At 40.1% G+C, this 18,916-nt stretch overlaps 1 protein-coding gene across 2 annotated transcripts in view; it reads right to left on the minus strand.

Moving 5' to 3' along the window:
• Positions 1-446: 446 nt before the first annotated feature.
• Positions 447-18,916, minus strand: part of THOC1 (THO complex subunit 1) — a 31,901-nt gene continuing 13,431 nt past the window's right edge. The window contains exons 10-21 of one of the 2 annotated variants that reach the window (XM_074987350.1): positions 15,694-15,802; positions 14,008-14,139; positions 12,672-12,772; positions 10,937-11,003; positions 10,577-10,627; positions 9,930-10,000; positions 8,245-8,340; positions 7,203-7,268; positions 6,484-6,567; positions 5,741-5,888; positions 4,445-4,523; positions 454-2,311 (exon numbers count right to left, since the gene is read on the minus strand). In XM_074987350.1, the coding sequence (XP_074843451.1) occupies positions 2,016-2,311; positions 4,445-4,523; positions 5,741-5,888; positions 6,484-6,567; positions 7,203-7,268; positions 8,245-8,340; positions 9,930-10,000; positions 10,577-10,627; positions 10,937-11,003; positions 12,672-12,772; positions 14,008-14,139; positions 15,694-15,802 (1,300 nt within the window). In that variant the 3' untranslated portion in view covers positions 454-2,015. Of the gene's footprint in view, positions 2,312-4,444; positions 4,524-5,740; positions 5,889-6,483; positions 6,568-7,202; positions 7,269-8,244; positions 8,341-9,929; positions 10,001-10,576; positions 10,628-10,936; positions 11,004-12,671; positions 12,773-14,007; positions 14,140-15,693; positions 15,803-18,916 lie in introns of both variants that reach the window. The other variant, XM_074987351.1, reaches the window with a different exon arrangement.

The following is an 18,916-nucleotide window of genomic DNA, read 5'->3' on the forward strand; positions in this document are numbered from 1 at the left end:
CCCCTCTCCCAGGACCTTAGCAGAGTTTAACTGTTACCAGACAGTGATGCACATCAGCTTAACGGTTAACCAGTTAAATTCTTACATCCCTAACCCAACAAAAAAACACAGTAGGTGTCCCAGCCATGAGTCCTGTTGGGTTGGGCAAGGAAAGATAGGAGTTCTCTTTTATAAAGTCCCTCCTGTCCACTACTGTCACTAAGGTCTGGTTTGGTGCCAGAGTAGTTTGACATCTTCCCAGCTTTCTAAAGGACTTTCTTCTCCTTACAGTTGCTAGTCCTGCTTCCCAGAGTTGTAATGACCACTGAATCCTGATGACTTGTTTCTCTCGCTCCTAATCCATTCCTTCTCAGCCTGTTGTTGTTTTTTGTTTTAAACAGCAGTGGGAACAACTAATCTAGTGCCATTGACAGAAACACAGGAACATTTATAGTAGGCTGTAGCAGGCTTTGCAGTCATTGACTAGCACCTATAGAAATTCAGAGACATGGTTGTGGAACCAGAGACTTTTGCAGGACAACAATCCAATGATACCCAGAACTTTCCAAGTACTCAGTGACTGATAAACTTCAGTTCATAAAACAAACTCTAGAGTAAATTCAGAGAAGGGGGTTCAACACAAAGAAGGGGGTTCAATACAAATATTATAGAACACCATCAAAAACTCCTGGGTTATTTTTTAAACAAACTAGAAATGTGCAAGCTTCACCGATCATTAAAGTGTAGTCATTCCTGAACTTCAAGGAGGAAGCTTAAATTAGCACTCAGCAACACTCTACAACAGACCATGACAGAAGAATACCTCATCCACATTACATTAGAGATGAATTTTGGTAGCCAGGCATAACTTTAAATCAGGAGCCTTAAGTTAACAACCCTACTTTTGAAGAGAAATCACATGCCATTTTTTAACTGATTAGCATCAATACCTCAAATATACGCTTAACCCAAAGTGCAAAGGAAAAGAACACCGTCTTTTACAACTTCGCCCCAGGACACTGCTTCACTGTTGTCTTAGCAGTTAAACCAGACTTCCAGGACAGAAAGACTATCACCCACGAGATTACTGATAACACTTTGTCCTAACTTGACCTGGGTTAATGCTGCTAACCAAGTTTTCAGGAAGAACAGCCAAAGACCCGCATATGATGTCATCCCAGCATTTGCATGTGCAACCAAATATTTAATAGGAGTCATTGCAGGCAGCAGGTGAACAAGGCCTTGGGGGAAGACAGTCCTGGTCTCTTCCCCCCCTCCACAACTTCTATACCCGCTTCTCTGCTCAAGCCCAGGGCACATCTGAAGCAGCCAGTTCCTTTCCCTTGCACAGCCCTGGGTAGGTGGACAGGCAGCAGGGCCAGAGCATACCAGCCCCGGCGCTGGGGAGATGGCGTAGCTGGAGCACTGGATCGGCAGTGTGGTCCAAGTGCCAGGTGAATGGGCAGCATGGTGCAGCCCCACGCCAGGGTCTGGTACACACCACAGCCCCCAGCCTGCCTCTCCCAGCTTCTGGGCCATAAAAAGAACAGCTGGCAGGATGGGGTACTGCAGCATGGGTGGGGCTACCTCAGGCTGCTTGGGGAAGCAAAGCCCGCCCCTGCCTACAATACCCATTGTACATGGGAGTTATGTCATCTCGCTCATATTTAACCCAAGTTATAGATAAGCAAGTACAAAGCTCATGCACATTACACACACGGGCCTTCAACCCACTTGTTAGGAAAACAAGGTCCTCACTCTAAAAATAACAAGCCATTAAACTATTACAGCATGTGCTACAGAACATTCCACTGAACCTCTGCTCTCCTCTTTTACATTTCACACTGTAAGGAGGATGCCAGAGTTGCTACTTCAGGATCACTGTTACTAATCCTCCTCTGGAACTGCAGAAAACTAAACATTATAGAAAGCTTTTATTGTTTAGTAAACACGAGCTCTCCTAGCAAACATTAGATCTAGTACCTAGCAACAATAATCACAATTGTTTTACTAAAAAAGTTGCAATCCAAAATAAATTAACTACTGGTTTCTGTGTCATTCATTAGGCTTTCTGCAAGGTCACTTAATCCAGCTTTGTTCATGGCAGTGATCAGATTCTCAGGTGTTGCATGTATTCCCTCTTGGTCCTGCCAAGCAACAAGCAGCTGCTTAGCTCTCATCTTCACATCCTCACTATCTGACTCAATCTGTCTTATGTCAGAGTCCTTCATTTCCAAGTACGGGGCCAGAGTCTTCCACTGTTCTCCAAGCTTGTTAGCAAACGACTCAATTTGTTCCCCTGTCACGGGTTTGTCTCGCTGTACATCGGGACCTGAACAGAGACAAAGAAAGAGTTAAGTCCTATGCTGTGCAGCACTCCACATTCCTTGTGATCTGCTAAGTTTTAAACTTATTGTTTGTAAAGAGGCTTTGGCTCTTTTACCGATTTTATCTAAGCATTTTATTCTCTATATATGCTGTGAAATAGACCCTTAGACCCTATTTAAAAATGGTCAGTTTTACATGATCCAATCATTTCCTGAATCTAACTGAAACATCTTCACCGGTGAACTGCTGAAAGACTGTCCAGTACGAGAGTTTCTAAACCACTAGTCCAATCTGGTATTGCTACTATAGTCTTAGGTACAGCAGAAGCAACCAATTCCATTGCTGAGGGTAAGAAGTCTCCTCCTGCAAGCCTCTGCAACTTCCAATCCTTTGGTCAATTGGTCTTTCAAAGTCTAAAACCATCCCTAGAAGGATGGGCTGGTTAAAGCAGGCAGAGCCAGCCCGGCTTAACTTGCTTGAATTTGTGAAAAACAAAATTTGCTTCCCTTTAATTGTACGACTAAAGGCACAGAGAGGGAATGAAAACTCTGGCCTTCCTGCTTACAATGCAGCCTGTACTAGATTATAGAGAGGACTGTTTTAACAGTATAAATTATTATTTTTTCTTAAAAACTTGGAATTAAGATAAAAAGAAAAGACAAAAGCTGCAGTGATTATAGAAGCGAGTTTGTAGCATAGCACAGCTTGTCATCTATGTGCTCTGCTGCCCATATTTGTGTGTATAACATTCCCAAAACCATAGCAATGGATGAAGTTACTTAAACAAGCTGTTGGATAAAATTCTGCATCAATCACTCTCTCCTTGCACAGTTCTGAGAGCCAACTGGCATGGTCTGAGTGTTTCTAACTCCCTCCAATGCTTATCAGTCACACTCATTTATGTGACGTTTCGCAAAGAACTAAAACCATTCCATCAAGGGTTAGGAATTGAACTTCACAAAAGCATGGGACAAAAGCAAACAGAACATTTACATTACAGCTGAGAGGCAAAACATGCATAGACATTGCATCAGACCACAGCCACCCCATCTTTAAGATGAGATTTAAAATGAGATGGGAAGTCAACAAAATGGACCTATGAAGCCTGTTCCAGCCATTGGTAAACAGAAGAGGAGGAGAAGGCTCTTGCATTCAGATTACCAAGACTGTCCTCTCTCTCCCCTGCTGCGAGTGCTAGAAGGAAAAACGCAATGGAGCAGATACACATACAGGACCATAAAAGGTTTTAAAAACCAAGGGAAGATTCCCCCACCCCCACCCCCAATCAACCCTGGAATGGAGTGCCAGCACGTCAGGATGGAAATGAAATCACATGCAACTCCCAGAAGTACGGTCCACATGCCGGATACTGGACAGCTCTGATAATGAAAGACCACATAGAGGGGAAAAAAGCTGGAATGAGATGAGGGCATGGATAAGAATGGAGATAGGCAGATTCACTCACATGGGGGAGGAGAGATCAGAGTAAGAATATGCCAGGATTATGGGCAGGAGGCAAATGAGAAATCTGATTAATGAAAAGAAAAAAAAAAAGAGGTGGCGTTATCAGGAAGAACGCTCCTTCTCTCTGAAAAGCATCTGCATTTGAGACATACAGATGAAGAGGGAAAGATCTCAGTGATCTTGGAAATAGGACACATACTACTATTATTGGAAGTACTCCAAAGGGTATTTAAGGGTCCATAAGTTAACACTATCCCGAATCAACTTAATTTGTTACAATAGAGGCAAAGAATTCAGAGAAAGTATTTCACACAGCTGTGCCACTCCTTTGGCTTTTAACTAGTTTTTATCTAGTTACATAGTAAACACATACTACTTAGGAGAAACACTGGGAGGGAATCCTAATTCGGTGCTCAGAGTCCAAGTTCCACCCCATTCTGCAGAGCAGCACATTTTCAGTGATGCAGGTGGTTGGTGATAACCAAGTAACTGCTAGCTTAGCAGGACCTGATACTGTCAGGGTTGTCACTTTCAATATGAGCACTGGTGCTAAATGCTGACAAGGTTGAACAGGACAGATGACCTCGGGGAGAAAATATGAAAAAAAACCACCTTCTAAATATGGATCAAGAGAAGACATGGGAAAAAAACCCCAAGAACTTGTAGATCTTACTTTCATTGTTTTCCTTTAATAAAGCATCATTATCTTCCTCATCTTCATCCTCTCCTGTTTTTATTTCTTCAGAAGGAGGCTATAACGAGAGAAATGAATATCACTTGATGACTTTTAAGTTTAAAAAGAAATTTTATAGCTGCGTAATGGTCCCTTCAAGAATAGACAACTTGACGAGACACACCTGTGTATTAAAAGAACCCTCTGTAACCAAAGCCTTAAACAAATAAATACTCCTGACCTGTTCACAGGAGAATCGCCTGCTTTTTTTAAACTAAACAAAAGCATGCATGGAACTTGTTCACTTTAGGGAAAACAAATCATTCCACTATGATCTCTGATACTATCGGAGATTCAGTGCTTACATGTTTCCCAAACGCTATTCATTTTCCCCACTTCCCTGCCCATTTTCCAGTTCATTAGCGGATGGCAACATCCAATAGAAAAACAGTGTGTGTGAAGGCTTCTTTGCTCCTTTATCATGACTAGAAAGCCTGAGAGAATTTTAAAAAATGGTTCCTGCTGGTTCAACATTTGAAATTAAGACATTCTCTCACATATTTTGTTGTAGGATCTGGTAGAAAACAAGTAGTATTTCATTAGAATAACTATGTCAAGCGAAAAATGATTCACAAGTGTTTACTGAGAGCTAAAGAACTGTCTTTGACTAATAAATTCAAATGACTGAACATGCTGAAAAACAGCTTTATAGTAAGAGCTGAGTTCCCTCTCCCTACCTCTTCAGGTTAGGAATAAAAAAGCTCTCAAATATGAGTATCAATCCTTCACCAAGACTGAAAAGAAACACCACAATCCTCGGAGACAGACAATCCTGATATTTCTAAGAAAGTGGAAAAAAAGGATTTAAAATCCCAAAATTCCACCTAACTTTTCAGGTCTTCGTATAGCAATGAAAGTAAGAAGAACACCAACTCAACATTTCTCTTGTTCCCTTTAAGGTCACCTTTAACAACACACTTGAGTCAAACTGACCCTATAACACACGAAAACTGAATAGTTCTGCACAAATTTTAAAAGAATCACTATTAGTTATTCTAACAAGCCAAGCTTTTAAGAACATATGAAACCAAATCTTTTCCAAAGTCTATCAGCCAGATCTTAATGGCCAATACCAGTTTTATTCGTAGTTTTTAATTTTAGAACACAATCACACACGTGAATATAATTGATTCTTTTGCCATAAACTAACAGGTATGATTACTATTCTGCAGAATAAGAAACCATCAGGAGTTCAGTTAGTATAATTTGACATAAGTGCCAGGAAACACTACTTACAGGCAATTCCTTAGCTAATTTGATTACCATGTTTTCTAAATATTCTGGTAAACTCTTAAACTGTTGATTGGTTGGTTGGAAGAAGTGGGGACTTCTGCGTGCTAGTAGTCTTAATGCTCTCCAGCCATAATTAGAATTGTTCACAACCCTACAAAGACAAGAAATATTAATTATATGTTTGTCATTTATACATACACTTTGGAAAACAAAGAAAGAAGATGCTGTTAGAGACCTTATTTAGCATTTAAGAATATTTACTTTGTAAATTGTGACACGATTTTGACAATTTATGTTTTAATGCTTACCATGTTTTCACTTTTTGAACACCAAACACCTATGATCATTAAATAATTATTCTCTAATTACCCAGCTGTCTGCCCGCCCTTTCAATTTCCCAGAATTTTGAACATATAAATAAAAATACTTTAAAATTGCTTAACTCACTCTTACACAAATTAAAAAATTTAAATTGACAAAAAAGTTAAAAAAACACTTAAAAATAAACTGATATTTCTTCTGAAACCATTAAAAAAAATTCCAATTCCACCAAGACTATCTGTTCAAGACAGAAAAAATGCTTACACATTTCCCAACTAATACACTGTTCAAGTTCACTGGCCTTCAGGACAGAATTTCAGTGGAGGCATCAATAACTCCTCAGAATAGATTCTTTGCTTCAGTGAGCCAAGCAAATGTTAAAAAGAGGGACACAAATTCTCAGGAATAAAATGAAGTCCACTCACTTATACTCATTTTCAACCATGTTTTCAGGATCTGCCTGTTCAATAGCCTCTTCAAAGAACTCCTCCAGCGTTGGCATATATTCCCTAGGAAATAAATCAGAGTTTGATACACCTTACATTTTCATTCTGACTAACCTCTATTTATCTTTCCAATTAATTCATGCACATGTAAGAAGTCTTCCTTAGGAGGCAGCCGTGGCCACTGCAATTTTATCTATACATTGCTAATGTTGCGAAGACAAACTACTGGTCTATCACTACAATGCAACAGAGGTGTAATGTAATCAATTAGCAGTTCAGCACCATCCAAGACAATAAAAGAATCCTTGCTCTGAAGAGCTTACCATCTGAGGCCCTGATTCAGCAAAGCGTTGAGTTCAAACAGGGCTTCACGAGCATTTAAGCAATTTTCATGTATTGCTTGCTGAGGTAATTAAATAATACTTTAATCTTACATCACCACAGTGGTGGTAATTAGCTTGTATGTAATAAGTATCAGAGGAGTGTCCATGTTAGTCTGTATCTGCAAAAAGAGTGAAAGTCCTGTGGCAATTTACAGACTAACAGATATTCTGGAGAATAAGCTTTCATGGGCAGATGCATCTGACGGAGTGGGTCTTTACCCACAAAACCTTATGCGCCAATAAATCTGTCAGTCTATAAGGTGCCACAGGACTTCTCATTGTTCTTGTAGGTAATGAAATCTTCTTCCTACCTACCTAGTCTCAGACTTACAAGCTTCCATGTTGTCTGGACATAAATTCCAAAGCCGAGTTAACTCCTCGCTGCAAAGAGCAATATAAAAATTGTGTGTTAAAACTTCACATTAACCATTCAGTGAAAGAAAAGGTGCAGGAAATAGTCCTACCATTGCTCATCTAAGGGGCTGAAGTCACTTTTATAAAGGTCCAAGATGTACACAGAACTAACATGTTCTGGGTTTATTATGTCAAGGACTGATGAACCTCGTGGACCTCTGTTGGCCATTAGGACAATTACAGTCCTAATACACAGGCAACATGCCACCCTAGGGATTTGGGATCAGAAGGAAAATAAAGACTTTTACTTTCCAAGTTTAAAAAGCCTGGCCCTGTCATGTTTGTGATACAGCAAAGTACCACCTTCTAGCTCAGAGAGGGCTTTCTGGTAACCAATCAACAGAAGGCGTTGGAGTTCCACAGAAGACTGAATCTCACCTCTCCCAGGTGAGCAGCTACAATGGACAGGAGAAGAAAGGAATTTCTCACTCCTCCCTTCCAAAGCAGTTAAATGTAATCAGTAAATCACGTGGGTGTGATGTTCTGCTTGTTGCCTTTACTTACTGTATGACATCACCATGTTTCTGGATACACTGTCAACAAAGAGCCAATGCTTTAAAATGTATATAATTTAATTCAGTCACAGAAAGAACAGACGTAATGCACGGTTACATAGCCAACACACAAGGGGGACATGAATTCTTAGAGTGCTGCAAAGATCAGTGTGAACAGGCTTTTGGAAAAGGTGCTTCAACAAATGGCATAGAAAAAGATCAAAAATGAGAGCGAGACAGACAGTGAGAGAGAGATAGAAGTACTAACATGAGCAGTTTCAAAGGGGGATGATTAAAAGGAGCATGAAATAAGGAATTAGAAGGTATGGCTATACTCTGAAGAGATATTTCAGTATTTCAGCTCATTCTCAAAATTTCGTACTTTTCATATCACCTCCAAGACATCAGTACAAATACACAAAGAAATGGGGCAAAAAAAATTAACTTACTTCCCCATGAGAATTTTTTTATTTGGTCCTTTCCCTAGGAAATCCTCTGGAGCTGGCCTCTTTCTCACAAGTCTTGTTGGCTTGGAATCTGATGGTCTAAGGAAAAAACATTTTTTTCAATGTCAAAATTATAGTATTTGGACATCCAAAATGAGGACAAATAGCTTCTAGCTGAGTCTCAAAGCAACCCTTCCATAGGGAAGATTAGTAATGAGGATTTTTGGGGACTTGTCAGACACTGTTTATTCCTCAAATTCACATTATAAATAACAAGACATCTCAAAATCTGCTGAGAAGAAATCATTTCCATTTATTCCAGCAGTGCATTTTATGAGTGATTTATTGCACTGTCCATGTCATTTGCATGCAACCTCTATGGGACACAGGGTCCCTCTCCACAACACCCCAAAGCCATGGCAGAAAGACACAGAACTCCCATATCACTGTGACAGCCAGGATGAGACTTACCCAAATTTAAACTTTGGCTGGGATCTGAAGGAGGACATTCAGGAATTATAAAATTTGACTTGTTATAATTATATGTAGCTTTGTGGATTGTTAAAAATTCCTCCTTCCTCTCACCTCTTTGCCATCTCTGCACATGGGTGGAATCAGAGAAATATGATGCCACCACATTCCCTCCTCAGCGTACCAGGTGGCGACCCAGCTATTTCTCACCATGGAAGATGCCAGAATTCCGTGGGGAGGGTGAAGAGGACATGGGGGACAAAGATGAAAAACTCTGGGGCAGTGACCCACCGCCTTATGCTAAAACGGTACTTTTTTAGACTGAAGTTTTATGTTCGCAAGTATCTTTTCTTTCACATCTGTCATTGACCATCAGCGAGCAGCTGCCTGAGGACATTTATCCATTCAAGGATAATTATGTAAAACTCCTAGACCTCACTCCAGCAAAGAGATCTATGGACTTTATAGTTACTATGACCAAACTGCAAGAGATCCCATTACTGTGAATCCAAACAGGAAGTGGGCAAGTATTTCAGCTTGAGCTACCTTACTTTTTCATTCTGAGCTCTGCTTATTGCCGGAGGTGGGAAAGAACATGAAACCCCACCAGTCTCCCACCCGGGGTGTTGTCCAGGAGAAAACCTGCCGCCACGGGAACAGCTGACTCTCCTCTTCTGCACAGAGCAGGAAAACCCACACATGGAAGAGTCCCCTGTGTACTTGCGAGCACAGGAACATGATAGAGCCCTAAGATTTTACCCCAGAGACCTAAAGGCCATCCACACACACACAGTATATCTACACTCCAACTGAAAGTGTGACTGGAGTGGACATACCTGTACAAGTTTTAATGTAGCTAACACGACTGAACATAGCAGAGAAGACATAAGCTACAGCCTGGGTTGCACAAGCCCACAAAGAACCCTGGGTATGTACATGCATCGCTAACCATTGACATGGTCTGTGTTGCCGCCTGTTCACTGCTATGTTTTAGCTGTGCTAGCTACACACATATACCTACTAGCACACATACACCTACTTCCGCTGCAAATCACAACTCCAACTGCAGCACAAATATGTGATACGCAACTATTCTGGTTAGCAAAGTTAGCTTCTAAGTCCTACTGCATAAACATAGGAACACATACGTTGGTGGAACAGTCATTTCAAGCTGTTTACAAAAAGAAAGCTGTTTACTATTTTACAAGTATACTTACCTTTCTTTCACAAAACTTGGGCAGCCTTCATTTTTCCAGGTGTTCCAGTTTTCTTCAGTGTTTAATATATGCTGAAAAATAAGCAAACACTTCATCATTAAAGGGCACAGTCACCTTCCAAAATAGTTCCTGAATTTTTAAACCCACTACTATTAGAAACACCTGAGAATGCCAAGCAAAAGATCAGAGGAAAAAGTCTGGTTTTTACGATGTTTGCCTACAAAGTGCCATAAAATACACAAAGGAACCAAACAACAAACAGTCCTGTGGCACTTTAGAGACTAACAAATGTAGTAGGTCATGCACTTCCATGGGTAAAGCCCAGTTCAGCAGATGGGATCTTGGAATCAGTTACACTATTTCTCTGATAGAACCAATCTTTCCTTTTTATTTTATCTACTAATATGGTTGCGTACACATATTTTTCCCCACAGCAACAGGAGAAAGACACATTTTAAAGAAATATGAAACTATCTGATAATAAAAAATACCAACAGGTGAACTGGCATTGGTTATGACACCTGAAATTTTTATCTCACGCCTTGAAAACTGACTAGACAGATATCGAGTCAATGGTATCCTTTTAGATCCTATTTTTATTCTGTTTAAACAGACATATACTAAATTGTATTTTGTTTAATACTCACCTCTACCATTTTTGAGAATCTCTCTCCATCTGGAGGGTTTTCTGAAAGAAGCTACAATGGGAAGAGATCAAATAATTAATTTTTGGCCATATATTCATGGCAGAATATTTGAAAGAGTTAGGGTCAAACTGTGATAAACAACTGACAGATGAGAAATGCCATTTTCCCGCCTTTCGGGTACTTTCCCAAGATTTCTAGCTTACTTTTACATTTGGGAAGACATTACAGCTAACCTGCCACAAAACAGCTGTGTACAATTATTAAAAACTGGTAACACAAAATAGCAAATGGAATAAGGAAGTCAATTCAGGGATTTGCTTTTTTATGAGTTACAGAAAGAGATTTCTCTACTGTACTGACCTGGTAAACCAATTTTGTAGTATCTTCAATCCAGAGGGACTGTTCATCAGTTAGAACATAGTTTGAACTGGAGGAATGAAAAAACCACTGAGTAAAAACAGGCTGGTACATGAGACGCTACAAATTTGAATGAAAAATTTGATAATTAAAATGTTCTATATGTGAGTAGGTGGTTGTAGCCTATGTAATAAGCCAGAAAAATTTGAAAGGAAATAATCTCGGAACAGTAAGCAATGAATTGCAACAAATAACCCACATTCGTCTTAAACAATAACTTCAGACTATTCTGCAAAACTTTATGAAACAAAGGACAATCCTTTCTTGAGCCCCAAGAACCTCAACAAGAGCAGCAGGTAAAAAAGGGGTGGAGGGAGTGAGTAAGAAGCAAAATACTAACAAGAACTGTGATTTGGCTCATTTATACGCAAGAGTAATTTTTACAAACTGAAAACTGAATTTTAAATTCTGAGTTTTCACTGGTCAAGGAAAAAGTCCATCTGTAAAGTGGATCCCTGGGAACATAAAAAATGAATCAAACCCTCTCAGAAAAGTATGTACAATCAATTATAATTTTGGACACACAGGTCACAGATATCCTGAGTTCTGTTTCAGCCCACTGCAACTGGCTGAACTCTGGTTTTCATGATTTATGCTGTATTGCCCTTATCCTGTCAGTGAATTTTAATACAAAACCCCATGCCGAAAACTTAACTTTAATCGTAGTAAAGGCAGGTGAAAGATAATTATATGTAAACACAACACAAGAAATGAATCATCTCAACATAGTGTAGTAAGGGTTGAAATTGCAAAATTTTAGTTTTAAATTTGAAAAGTTGTACTCTAATATAGCAAAATTGGAGTATTTAGCTACAGAATTTTCTTCAGTTACTTTAAGGAATATTACAAATAGAGTAACTCCCCCCCGCAACATGCACAATTTCGACTTGTGCTTAACTTGCATTAATGGGCGTCAAAATCCTGAGGTTCCCAGGGGCTGGGGGCTGGCAGGAGTGCAGCTCCTCTGCCAGTTCCCTACTGCAGCCCCCAACTCCCCCAGCCGGGGGGAAGATGGGGAGAAGCTGCTCTGCTACAGCTGTCTGCCTGCCTGACTCCCCCAGGCAGGCAGACTGCCGCAGAACAGCAGCTTCTCCCTGACTTCTAGGGTGAAGCCGGGTGGGCAGACAGCCGTGCCACCACAGCTTCTCCCCAGCTTCCTTGGGCTTGCAGGAGTCAGAAAACTGAACAGCACAGTAGCACTGGTCAGTTTCCTGGCTCCTCCCATTGGACGGGAGCTGGGAGCCAGTCTGCCACCTGCTTCCCAGCCCCTGCCACACAGTGCTGGTGTGTTAGTCAGTTTCCTGGCTCCCGTAAGCCCAGGGGAGCCAGGAGCCATGCTGCACCCCTGGTTCCTGGCCCCCCCCAACTTACACGAAAGTTGAGTTAAGCAACACAACCCTCATGTAACTTGGGGGTTGACTGTATAGTAATGACCACAACAACTTTTGTTGGTATTTTGGACGTGGAAAAAACTTTTAGCACAGGGAGGGTCAAATCCTTCAACCAGATGATCAAACGGACAGATCTTTTAGCCAGCACAAATCCCTCTGTCAAATCTCTAAGTTTTATAGAAGACCTTGCATTAAGACAGCAAATTTGATCTATTAAAATATTTTATTTAGTCTGCTTGTACTTATAAACACATCCACACTCAAAATAACAACCATGCCTTACTTACCTTTTAAATTTGACCTGACCCTTTAGATACTGAAATAGTATTAAATACTGAAGCAAGATGTGACGGCGGAAGTTACTGTCACTCAGCTGTAAATCCATTAGCTAAAAGAAAAAAAAAACAAAGCCAAAACCAAAAAGTTGGGTTAAAAAATTTCCACCACCTATGACTCATCAGATTCAATACATTTTCAGATAACCTTTACACTTTCAAATGGGAAGGCTGCATGTCTTTGATAGGCTAAAATGAGACTGTTCGTAACTAAATCTGCAGTTATTCACATGTAGTGAAATCTGTAGTCAAGAACACCCATGTGAGACAACTCATCTTAAATGATCCTCAAATGCATTATTTACCCTTCAGCCCACTTTTATTAGAATGACTTCATTACTGATGTACCAACATTGATGTTTCTGGTGACATACTGATGTGACATCTGTTAAGAAAAGATAAAAGCATGGAGAATGGTGCCAGCAAATCACAGTTCCCTGCATCCACCACACATGTTTTATGCTGCAGTGCTACTGGGGGCATAACATTCTATCTGAGCCACCACTCACTTTTAAGTGTGCAACAATTTGGACAAATACTACAAAAACACTTACAGGTTTGCTTTTACCATCACACATTTGCAACTCTGGAAAAATATTACACTGCTTCATTAAAAGTCTAAAATTAAGAAAAGGTCTCAACATTTCTTTCCAATGCAACATTGTGTTGCAGCACAGATTTTATTTAACACCTAGTTTTTGCTATCAGATTCAATTTCTACAGTCTTCTAACAAAAATTCCTACAGAGATAGTGTAGAGCTTGGCTCCCAGATACTGTTATATTAACAATTTAAAGTGAAGAATGAAATCTGACAATCCCGTTGTGCAAAAGGGCCTGGCTATGTACTAGATACTAACTATACTTGAAGTCCATGAAAGAATATTGGCAACACACTTTTCCCACCTAGCCTTCACAATGCCTCTCCTGGCCTTCCATAATCTTTAATCCAGCATCCCCTTTTTCCCCAGGGCTGCTGGTTAAAGGGATTCAAGTAGATTTATCGATTTAAAATCACGCAATTGCCATAAAGTACATAATTCTTTGAATTCTATTCACATTTCATCACCAATCAATATTTGCAATTTCCTCAAATATTGCATTTTAAGTGTTGAAAGTTCAGTTCTATGTGATTAGAAAAAAAATCAAATTGGGAATATTTGTCTGTCTTCCTTTACATTCTATTGTATTACACAACAATACAGATCAGATACAACAAATACAAATGAATCAGCTTTTAACATGATCCAAGCTTCTTCTTTACACTGAAACAGAAGTCAAATATAATACCTTTTCACTAGTTAAGAACTTTGCAAAGTAGACATGTTCTCCCCCAGTTTTCAGCTCTTCCAACTTTTTCCTGGAGGCTTGAGTGTCATCCAATTTGTAGCTTTTAAAAACAGCCAAAACTTCTTCAGAGTACTGTAAAGCAAATAGCATCCATTACATGAAAATGCCAGATATACTTTTTTTTATTAGAAAAAAAAACACAACAAGTCCAATCACAGAAGGTTGTGAGCTAGTAAATACATTTATAAGTTTGCAATTCACCATCCCTAGGAACATTTAAATGCAGTGTTATACAAAACACAAAAGTTATCCCCTTTAAAATCTGATGAATTAATCTTCCAAAGGAAAATTTGTGAGCTTTTAGAATAGTCCAAGACAAATATGAATACGTTGTCCTTCAAGCATATGGTAGAAATTACTAAATTTTTGGTAATTTATAATATTGGAAAAAGGGAAGCTGACTTGCATTACTGAAGGTATGATTATGGCTAAGACAAGTTCAGTTCTAAGCCCTATTTTGGCCCTCTCCCCAAGCACCATTTTCTAACATTTTCACACAGAAACCCACTTCAGTCTGAAAAAAAATCTTACACTCAGTTATAATAAAGGACAGGGTGCATAAGTCTGAAAGTTTCAGGGAAACTGACAGGCAGTTGAATTATTTTATTTATATCCATTTTGGGCCACACACTTCCCAAACAGCACTTGTTTCAAAGCTCCAACATTTCCAAAGAACTTTGTTTGCACAGAGTATATTTGACACAAATTTAATCCATAAAGTGAAAGGGCTTTCCAGTCCATCAATGTGTGTAAACTGGTATTTAAACAAATGCCTCTATTTTTAGGATTAGTTTGAAATATATTAAAAAATGATACCAAAGACAATTCATTTTCATGGTTAACACTTGTAAAGCATTTAAAAAAATCCTGTCATTCTTGGTATATTCAAACAATACAATTTTTGAGAGAGATTATAAAAAACGGAGAGTATTTTACAACCTTAACCAAGCTATAACTAAGAATAACATCTGCTCATGAGATCATGTATTTTTGCACCAACATACACATCAAGTAGTTTGAAATAAGATAGCTTTTCCTTCTACTGCATGACAAAAAGGTAAAATTTTAAGAGTGAAAAGCCATTTTTTATTACTGAAACTGTTTAGCAATTACATGTACCAAAATCATCCTCACATCTGACACAACTGAAACAGCTATTTCCTATCCAACACTTAAGATGAGGCACTATCTATATATGGCAGCTTCAGGCCACCACAAAGTCTCAACCCTACAAACGGACCTGCCGAAGCAGAACATTATCCTGCACACAGTCCCACAGTTAATCAACAGGGCACATTGGGCCAGATTCATTTGCAAATTTTCCCCCTTATCTAATCAAATAGGCTCTGGCTTTAGCTATTAAAAAAAAAGAAAAATGCTTTTGATATTATTGAAATACACTAAGCATGTCTATGTCGGGACATTACACACATGTAGCTTTGTGAGCAGACCTACTGTGCGTGTATCAAACAAATTACTAACTTTAAACAAAAAATATTATGAGTTCATAGTAAGTAAAGTATTCTTACACAGAAGGTACTCTTACTTTCCAGTAACATGAACAGTTTAATCTTTGGAACAAAAAGGTGAATTGCTGAACAGGTGTCACAGAGCAACATAAATTACCTTAAGAAATGTCTTCCACAAAATCTTCTCATAACACTGCACAGGATTCCTAAAGTAATCTTGAAGCGACCAGAATTTTCTATATAAGTTGTAATCTATCGGAATGGAGCTAACAGAACAAATAAAATTATTTTGTTTTGGATAAAAATGTTGAACAAATACAATGAACATGGAATCACAAAACAAAATTACTACTATTTTTGTAAATCAGACAAGTTTTAGAATTGCTCTCACATGACACAGGTTTAACTGGTTAACCAATTAAATGAGCACGGGAGCAGCCAGGCTGGAGTACCCCATTCACAACATGCCAGGGACCAGGGCTGCTCTGGCCTGGCTGAAGTGTCCCTAACCACTGAACCACCACGGGGCCACAGCACTCCAGACAGGGTGGAGCAGCCCCAGTCCCAGCACGCTGCAGGCAGGGGTACTCCAGCCCAGCCGGCGTAGTCCCTGTCTGTGTGGCAGGCTGCTCCAGCTTGGTTGGGCTGCAGTGGCCTCTCCAGCCACCTCTCCCCAGGGGCTGCCATGGACAGCGCTACTCTAGACAGGCTGGAGTGCCCCCACCCAAAACAGCCCTGCAGGGCTCCAGCCCATACCAGTTAACCATAACGAGTAAGCTTCATCCACTAAATTTTAATAGCCCTAGGACTAGGTAATCAAATTTACCAAATAAAGGTATTAAAAACTGAGGGGGGCAAATGGACCCAGAAGCAAGAGGACAGAAAGGAAAAACAGAACCAACTCATATACTTCAAGGCCAGAACAGACCATCGTGATCATCTTTAACCTGACCTCAGATTCACTGCAGGCCACTCAGCATCACCCATCCAACTCCTATAACAGATCCATAACTTCTGAGTTACTGAAGACCTCTAATCATGATGTAAAGACTTCACGGGACACAGAATCTATTAATTATTCTAGTCCAACACCTGCAAGTGACTTGTGTGCCTCGCTGCCAAGAAAGATGAAAAAAACCCAGAGCTCCTGCCAGTCTGATACAGGGGAAAATTCCTTCTTAATCAAACATGGACATCGTATCAGTGAGACCCATAAGCCAGACATCTGGAGAAGAATTCACCGTAGTAACTTGGGGCCCTCCTTACCTAGCATCCCCATCTCCAGCCACTGAGATATATGCCACTATCAGTAATGGATGGGTCACACGCCACTGCAGGCAACATCACTGTACCATCCTCTCCATAAACTCACCAAGAAACTACTTAGGGGTTCTGCTAGTTAGGGTCCCCCCACGACTCCACCGCTCCCCTGAGAAGCTGATTGAGAATTTCACTTCTCTGATGGTTAGAAACTCTCACCTCATTTCAAACCTAGGTTTGTTGATGGCCAGTTTCTACCCAGACATAAATAGCTTCTCCCTCCCTGTTGTGTATCCATTGAATGTATTTATGGAGAGCAGTCAGACCCCCTTCAGCCTTATTTTGGTCAAGATATGCAAACTAAGCTCCTTAAGCCTCTTCTTGTAAAGCAAACTCCTCCATTGGTTTGATCATCCTGGTGGCCATTCTCTGCATCTCGTCCAGTTAGAACTCACCTTTCTTTAACGAGAGAGACCAGAATTGCACACAGTATTCCCAATGAGCTCTCACCAGTGCCTGATATAATAGTAATAACCTTCCCTCTGTCTACTGGAAATACACAGCCTGATCATCCTAGGGTTTCATGAGCATTTTTTACAGCTGGATGATATTAATGGCTCATAGGGTCAGATTTCTCCTCCTCCTGCCACCTCCCACTGGTGTGTTTCCCAGCTTAGAGACTAAAGAATTTTTGCTTGAATAGTGAAGGTCAACTACTTAAATTTCATTCAATTTCTACTACTCTAGTTTTCAACGTCATCCAAGTCTCCTTACGTGATATTCAAGTACTCCTCAGTCTGGGCAGTACTTCCCAACTTTGTGTTATCCTCAAATATTATTAGTGCACTCCCACTTTTTGTGCCAAGGTCATGAATGAAAAGTGTTAAATGAGACTGTCTGAAGACCGATCCTTGAAGAACTACACTAGTAACCTCCCTCTTGGCTGACCATTCACCTTTCAGTATGACCCACGATAGCAGTGGTGGACAACTTGCAGTTCACAGGCTGCATGCAGCCCACCTGTGGCCTGCAGACCCCATCCACCTGCCCTGCACATCCTACTTCTTGCACCTCCCTCCCAGCATTTTCAGAGCTGCAGGAGGGAGGGGGAAGAGTAGGCAGCGTGGGACGCCAATGCCCCAGCTCCGGAGAAGCGCATGAGGAAGTGGCACAGACAGGGGTGCTGCAGGCTGCTGTGGCCCATTGAGGTGAGGGAGGGTCACTCATGCACCCCACTACTTATTTTTGGTTGCTTATCACTATCCTATAGTCTCCCTTTTAATCAGTCTTTTATTCACCTTTCAACTCTGAGTGTTGAAAGGTGGATAAAAGTGTTGATGAATGTTGATTAATCCCCATTGTCATCAACGTAACTAATAATTCCCTGTGTGGAATCATGTCAAATGCTTTACTGAAATCCAGGTAGATTACACTTTTTTTTTAAGACAAAATAAATGCAGTATCTTTTCAAGAAAGATAGGTTGGTAGGACATGCTCTACCTTTCGCGAAACCATGATGTATATTATCCCAATTACTATTTACCTGTATGTCTTTAACTACTTTCTCTTTCTAATATTGTTCCAAGACCTTCCATACAAATTGAGGTCAAACTAACACAGCTGTCGTTTCCAACATCATTTTTTCCCTTTTCTTAAAAGCAGGAACTATATTAACATTTCTCTTGTGCTATATATATTAGCACTTTTCACCTCCCAATTCCTCTAATATTCCTGAATGGAAATCATCTGGGCCCCTCAGATTAATCCCACAAGGATGCTTGCCTTCATCTCGGATGTGGTAATTTCTACTTGCATATTCTGGCTTCTGTTCGCCACCCGGCCATTACCCTTATGCTCCTCATCAGTCTTTTTTTTAAAACTGAGGCAAAGTCCGTAAATGCCTAGATTACCTTTAATTCCCACCCCATCCTCAGTGCTTACCAGTCCACACCTCTTACCTTGTTTTCTTTTATTTATATGGCTAAAAAACTTTTACTATTGGTTTTAATTTCCTTCACAAGGCCCTACTCTGCTTTTGTAGGTCTCCTTTTACCTCTACACTTTCTGACTTCCAAAAGGGAGCTTTTCTTGCTGACCCATCCCATCTTCTATTCCTTGAA

The sequence above is a fragment of the Carettochelys insculpta genome, chromosome 2 (assembly GCF_033958435.1).
Source record: "Carettochelys insculpta isolate YL-2023 chromosome 2, ASM3395843v1, whole genome shotgun sequence".
Lineage (NCBI taxonomy): Eukaryota > Metazoa > Chordata > Testudines > Carettochelyidae > Carettochelys > Carettochelys insculpta.